Here is a 6888-nt window from a genome sequence, read left to right on the forward strand (position 1 = left end):
AAATGAAAGAAAAACAAGAATAATTGAATTTCGAGAGGTCAATTCTCTCCCTCTAGATTTTCACTGCACTTATTTCCTGCCTACTAGCTTTTCCAGCCTTCCTATTTATAATATCTAATCCTATAACTACTGCCCTAAAGATGTGGAGTTTCAGAGTTTAAAATTCAGTTTGCTATTTTTTCTCCTCTCCTTTTATAAGTATATTTAAAAGGAGTTAAATCCCTATTATCTCTCTGGTTTGTTGCAATACCCCCCTCCATGAAGAGCCACCTTTTCCTCAAGGTGGAAAGAGAAAAATGTTATCTGTAATATTGCTGCTGACTCCCAAGTGTTCTCAAAATCTGGTAGTTTCTTCCATTTGATAAGGACCTCAAGATCTCCCTGATTGTTGTAGCGGCTGTCAATGGCTTGTTTAGGTTCGACTAGCGATTCCCCTTCTTCAGTCAGTGCTTCGGGTAATGGTTGAGGATGTAAGGAAGGTACAACACTTTTCTTTAACTGGAAAATATGAAAAACAAGGTGTATTCTTGCGGTGTCAGCTAATTTCAGCCTGTAGGTCACTGTCCCAATCCTTTCTAGCACCTCAAAAGGACCATAAAATATTGCACCCAACTTCTGATTTGATATGGCTGCCAAAGACTTCATCCTATATGGTTGAAGTTTGAGATACACAAAGTCTCCTACTTCAAAAGACACATCACATCTTTTCTTGTCTGCACTTTGTCTCATTCTGTTCTGAGCCCTATTGAGCTGAAATTGGATTTCATCCAACATCTGATTTCGTTCCTCCAATAAGACCTTTACTTCCTCCACTGAAGATTCCATCCCTCCTCGTAATAAAGCTGGAGGTTCCTTGCCATATAAAGCTCGAAAAGGTGTCATCCGAATAGAGCCATGGTACGAGGTATTATACCAAAACTCTGATGTGAGCTCCTCTCCCTCTAAACCTGCCTCTGTTCCAATGGATAGTACCACAAGACTATATCAAGACAAAAGTTCCCTGCTATCCGACCCTTTTGTATATTGTCGTTTGGTTGGCCGTCTTATCAATCTCACCACTACTCGACCAGACATCATGTATGCCACTCAACAATTAAGTCAATTCATGGCATCTCCTACTGAATCTCATCTTCAAGCTGCCAAGCATGTGTTACGATATCTGAAAACTAGTCCCGGCAAAGGACTTTTCTTTCCAAGGAAATCAGAAATTCAGCTTCTCGGCTTCAGTGACTCTGATTGGACCGGATGTCCTGGCACTCGGCGATCTTTAACAGGTTATTGTTTCTTCTTAAGCAGTTCTTTAGTCTCTTGGAAGACCAAGAAACAAACCACCGTTGCCCGCTCATCCACGGAAGCAGAATATCGTGCACTTGCCAACATAACTTGTGAACTTCAATGGATACTAAATGTGTTACAATTTTTACGCATCTCTCCTATCCGCCCACCAGTTTTATATTGTGATAATCAGAGTGCTCTTCATATTGCTGCTAACCCGGTTTTTCATGAACGGACCAAATATTTAGAGGTTGATTGTTACTTGGTTCGACAAAAGCTCAAGCTGGAGTGATGAAACTTCTCCTAATTCCCTCTTCTGGTCAACTAGCTGACATCTTCACCAAGCCTTTGTCTCCTCAACCCTTCCATTTTAATCTGAATAAGTTTAGTGTTTTTGACATCTTTCATCATCCAGTTTGCGGAGGCGTATTAAACCACTCTTCCACCTTAGCCTATGACAACAATAAAGACGTCTTACGGTCCACAAATTCAGCCCAACAGAATACACAAATTCAATTATAATTTTAGTCTTTATCTTATCTTATAGTTATCTTTATCTTTTTCTCTATCTTATCTTTATTTACTTTTATCTTTCATAGGCCAATACTCTATATATACTTAGTTTTACCTTCATAGTTTACAATTCAATTCAATCCGTCAACAATCAATAAAAGTTCTTTTCTCGTCTTTTCCTATTCTTTCACAATTTTATCACGCGTAAAATGTCTTTTTGTAAAGACATTATATGGTCGCATTATTATTGGACGTATTAATGAATCGGTTATTTTTAAATTTCTTAACAAACTATAATAAAACTGATTTTTTATAATAATAATAACAATAAACCCAATTATTATCAGATTCGATCGAACCAACTAATTTACATAATCCATTGGATCATAATTTTTTTGTTTTTTTTTTAAACAAAAATCATAGATATATTTATCTTTTTATAAAAAATTTAAATATGATTTAGTTTAGATGGTGTAAATTGATCGGATTAAGGCTTATAAAAGTTTGGTAAATCTTTTACTTTTTAAAAGTAGCTTATAAAAGCTAACTTTTAAAAGATGACTTTTTAAAAGTTGTAATATTTATGTTTGGTAAATCAAATTAAAAATTGCTTTTAATAAACACAAGCAACAACAATTGTATTTGGTAAAATAGTTTTTAAAATTTAAAAATACTATAAGAGGCATAAATACAAGCATTAAATTTGAAAATTAGTTACTATATTAGACTTTTAAATTTTGAAAAGCACAAGCCAACTTTGAAAAGCTCTATCTTAGGTGCTTTCAAAAGTAGTCCGATCTTTTAAAAGCTGCAAGCAAAAGCACATGATTTTTTTTATTTACCAAACACAAAATGAGGAACTTAAGTTTTTAAAAAGTACAAGCACCTCTTCGAAAAGTTTTTACTAAACCAAGCCCAAATCGAGTCTAATAATTATAGTGTGAATAATTAGGTTTATTATTGTTGCTATACTAAATCGATTTTCTTCTAGTTTATTAAAAAATAAATTATTAATTAGTTTAATAAAAATGTCCAATAATATTATAATATATATAAATATCTTAAAAAAAAGACATTTTTAATGTATTTATTGAAGTAGTCTCCTATATATTAATTTAATTCTCTGAAGTACAATAATTTCATACGCAATAATCTAATTAATCTTTTCTTTTTGGTAGTTTATAATTTAAATTTCATACGGTAGATGGTCTATTAATTTAAAATTTTAATTGCTTTTACAAAATAAATTTAGGTAAAAGATTTCTTTTGGGAAAAATGGATAACATAAATAATTGATGGTATATTTTTTTTCTAAGGAAAATAAAAATGTAACATCTCCATTAATTATGCAATGGATATTATTAATGTTATATTTATATATATTGGTACTGGGCAAGGTAACCTAAACCAACTCAGCTAGTCACCAAAAAAAAAAAAAAAACCAACTCAGCTTGGTCGTTACAACTCTTTAATCTATTTGATTCCCCACTTGCATCACAGATAAGGTTCCCTGCATCATGCTTCTTAATGCTCTCACCTAAAAAATCAGGTCACCATCTCAACCCTAATCAAATAATCAAAATTTCTTCCAACTCTTTTTGAGTTGTTTTTCCTTTTTTTTTAATTATTAATTTATGTTTATTTATTTATTTTTCCACCGCATCCGGTTTTTTCTCTCTGTCACTGACAATATATTTTTATATATATTCTTTTCCGTTATTATAAATAAAAATGAAAACAAAAACAAAGAATCTATGATTATGTCAAGTGCTAAGGTTGTCATCAATTTTATTCCAGCTTGTCCTGAGCTAGATTTCTGAGCGTGTTTTTCAATTTTTTGTTTTACGTATATGTATTAAAATTTTCCTTCACAGTCAGAGATTCAGGGTGTGGCTCCAGATTTGTATTCTTCTCTGTAATCTTGGCTCTTCCTGCTTCATCTTCTGGACCTAGCTGTAACTGTATTCAAAGGTGCCATTTCTATGTGTTCTCACTCCTTTCTTCTATTCCCTTCTATTTCTGTGTCTTTGACTTGTTTGAGTTTGTACCTTTGTGCTTGAATAATCCCTTCCCTTGATTGTGCCATAGATCTTATCTTCATAGGAAAATTAATCTCCTAAAACAATACTGTTAGATGCCACAATGATGAATTACAGAAAACTTTCTTTGTTTTTCTGTGCTTTATCTATCTTTTATCCCTATCTGTGTTTCTCTGCCGATTTTGTTCCAGTAGATAACTACCTTATAGATTGTGGAGCAAGTTCTGGTACTGTAGTAGGTAACCGCAATTTCTCTGCGGATAGTGCTTCTAAGAAGCTATTATCCACTCAGCAAGATGTTCTTGCAAGTACTTCCTTGAAATCAATCACTTCCACTGGTGATTCCACTCTCTATCAAACTGCTAGGGTCTTCACTGGTTCCTCAAAGTACACTTTCTCAATCAAACAAAAAGGCAGACATTGGATCCGTCTTTATTTCTTTCCATTTACCTATCAGAAGTATGATATGAGTGCAGCGAAATTCTCGGTTGCCACGCAGAACAATGTCCTTGTTAGTGATTTTGGTGTGCAGAAAGATCCTGTGATGAAGGAATACTCTGTGAATGTGAGCTCTAATTCCCTTGTTATAGACTTTACCCCTTCGAGTGGTTCGATTGCCTTTGTGAATGCAATCGAAGTTGTTTCGGTCCCTGATGACCTCATTGATGATGTTGGTTTCAGCCTGACTAATGGATTATCAAGCTACTCTGGCTTGGCAGTACAGGCGCTGGAGACAGTCTGGAGGGTTAACATGGGGGGTCCAACTGTCTCCTCTGGTAATGACACTCTTCAGCGAACCTGGGATCCGGATCTTAGCTTCCTAAAAGAAAAAAACCTTGCTGCTAATTTCTCAAATATTGGAGGTGTTCAATATGTGAACGGCTCGGCTACTGAAAATGATGCTCCGGCTAGTGTTTATGGTACTGGACAACAGATGAACTCACAAAGTGATCCACGTGTTAATTTCAATGTGACATGGGAGTTTAAGGTGGATTCTGGATTTCAGTACCTTGTTAGACTTCACTTCTGTGATTTAGTGAGTAAAGGTCTCAATGAACTCTACTTCAATGTTTATGTTGATTCCTTGTTTGCTGCCAAGGATCTTGATCTTGCTTCAATAAATCAAAATGTCTTGGGTGTTCCATATTATAGGGATGTTGTTACACCCTTGACATCTAGCAACTTGCTTCGAGTAAGTATGGGACCTTCTAATGTAAATAAGGACTACCCTAATGCCATTCTGAATGGTTTGGAGATCATGAAAATGAACAATTCTGTGGGAAGTCTTAGTACAGGGACAGCTGCTGTTGCTACTACTTCTGGTTCAAATTCAAAGAATGTTGGTGTAATTGTGGGTGCAGTTCTTGGGGCAGTATGTGCAGTGGTCTTGGCTGGACTTTTGTGTTTACTATGCAGGAAAAGAAGGCGGTTGGCGCGGCGGAGACAGTCGAAGACATGGATTCCTTTCTCCATCAATGGCACAACTTCTCACACCATGGGAAGTAAATATTCTAATGGTACTACAATTAGTGCTGCTTCAAACTTCGAGTACCGTGTTCCTCTTGCTGCAGTTCAGGAAGCTACAAACAATTTTGATGAGAGTTGGGTTATTGGGATTGGTGGCTTTGGGAAAGTATACAAGGGGGAATTGAGTGATGGCACTAAAGTGGCAGTTAAGAGAGGAAATCCTCGGTCACAGCAGGGTATTGCCGAGTTCCGAACTGAAATCGAAATGCTGTCTCAGTTCCGTCACCGGCATCTGGTATCTTTGATCGGCTATTGTGATGAAAGGAATGAAATGATACTGATATATGAGTATATGGAGAAAGGAACACTCAAGGGTCATCTATATGGTTCGGGGTTCCCAACCTTAAGTTGGAAGGAGAGGCTTGAGATATGCATTGGAGCTGCTAGAGGGCTTCATTATCTGCACACCGGCTATGCTAAAGCAGTTATTCACCGCGATGTGAAATCTGCAAATATCCTCCTTGATGAGAACCTGATGGCTAAAGTTGCTGATTTTGGATTATCCAAGACTGGGCCAGAACTTGATCAGACACATGTGAGCACAGCTGTTAAAGGAAGCTTTGGCTACCTTGATCCTGAATACTTCAGGAGGCAGCAGCTAACAGAAAAGTCTGATGTGTATTCATTCGGCGTGGTTCTGTTTGAAGTTCTTTGTGCAAGACCTGTCATAGATCCGTCCCTTCCCAGGGAGATGGTAAACTTGGCAGAATGGGCAATGAAGTGGCAGAAGAAGGGGCAATTGGAGGAGATCATAGATCCTGCACTTGCAAGCAACATAAGACCGGAATCTCTCAGGAAGTTTGGAGAAACCGCGGAGAAATGCTTGGCAGACTTCGGTGTAGACAGGCCTTCTATGGGAGATGTATTGTGGAATTTGGAGTATGCCCTGCAGCTTCAAGAGTCTGCTACTCAAGGGAATGATCCTCAAGAAAACAGTACTAATATGATCAGTCTCTCTCCACAGGTCAACAACTTCAACAACGATGCAAGCGCCTCTGCCATTAAATTTGAAGGCACAAATGTGGATGATCTGTCTGGTGTTTCAATGAGTAGGGTGTTCTCTCAGTTGGTGAAGTCAGAGGGGAGATGAAGATGATTTTCAACATTAGTGGATATTCAACTGTTTTATTACAACGCTGTTGTTTTATTATTTTTGTTCTTGTTTGTATTATATTTTGATTTTTATTATGATCACTTGATCTCTCTGCCCTGACACACTATATTAAGATACTTTTATAGATTTGTAAAGAAAGACTTAGTTAATCAGACGTCTTTACTTAATTGGTGGCCAGAACACCAAATGGATCCATTCGTTCAATATTGAAATTTGTATAAGTTAATCATTTTAGTATATGTTAATTAGAATAGAGTTTAGTCTGTTAGCTATTTAATGAGTGATTATAATTAATTGTAGTAGAAGTATATAAAGAGTACATACCACTTAACAAATATTTTTTTTTTTGAGAAAATAAACTCTTCTTATATACTTTGACGAGTGTTAGGGACCATCGGTTTTTATGATTTGTAGTAATCA

General features: G+C 36.2%; 2 protein-coding genes across 5 annotated transcripts; one reads left to right on the forward strand and one right to left on the reverse strand.

The window, feature by feature from the left end:
* Positions 1-225: 225 nt before the first annotated feature.
* Positions 226-882, reverse strand: LOC140174688 (uncharacterized). The gene has a single exon (XM_072200180.1). The coding sequence runs from the start codon at positions 880-882 to the stop codon at positions 226-228; it is 657 nt and encodes a 218-aa protein (XP_072056281.1).
* Positions 883-3193: 2311 nt separating this feature from the next.
* On the forward strand, positions 3194-6672 carry LOC112706736 (receptor-like protein kinase HERK 1). 4 transcript variants are annotated; one of them, XM_025758178.3, is made up of 3 exons: positions 3198-3337; positions 3663-3759; positions 4509-6672. In XM_025758178.3, exons 1-3 carry the CDS (start codon positions 3316-3318, stop codon positions 6442-6444), a joined length of 2055 nt encoding a protein of 684 aa, XP_025613963.1. In that variant the 5' UTR covers positions 3198-3315; the 3' UTR covers positions 6445-6672. The 4 variants fall into 4 exon arrangements, with proteins under 4 accessions (XP_072057043.1, XP_025613963.1, XP_072057042.1 ...); XM_072200942.1 differs by lacking the exon at positions 3663-3759 and having other exon boundaries at positions 3194-3337; XM_072200941.1 differs by having other exon boundaries at positions 3305-3337; positions 3663-6672.
* The last annotated feature ends 216 nt before the right edge of the window (positions 6673-6888 follow it).

The sequence above is a fragment of the Arachis hypogaea genome, chromosome 8 (genome assembly GCF_003086295.3).
Source record: "Arachis hypogaea cultivar Tifrunner chromosome 8, arahy.Tifrunner.gnm2.J5K5, whole genome shotgun sequence".
Classification (NCBI taxonomy): Eukaryota; Viridiplantae; Streptophyta; class Magnoliopsida; order Fabales; family Fabaceae; genus Arachis; species Arachis hypogaea.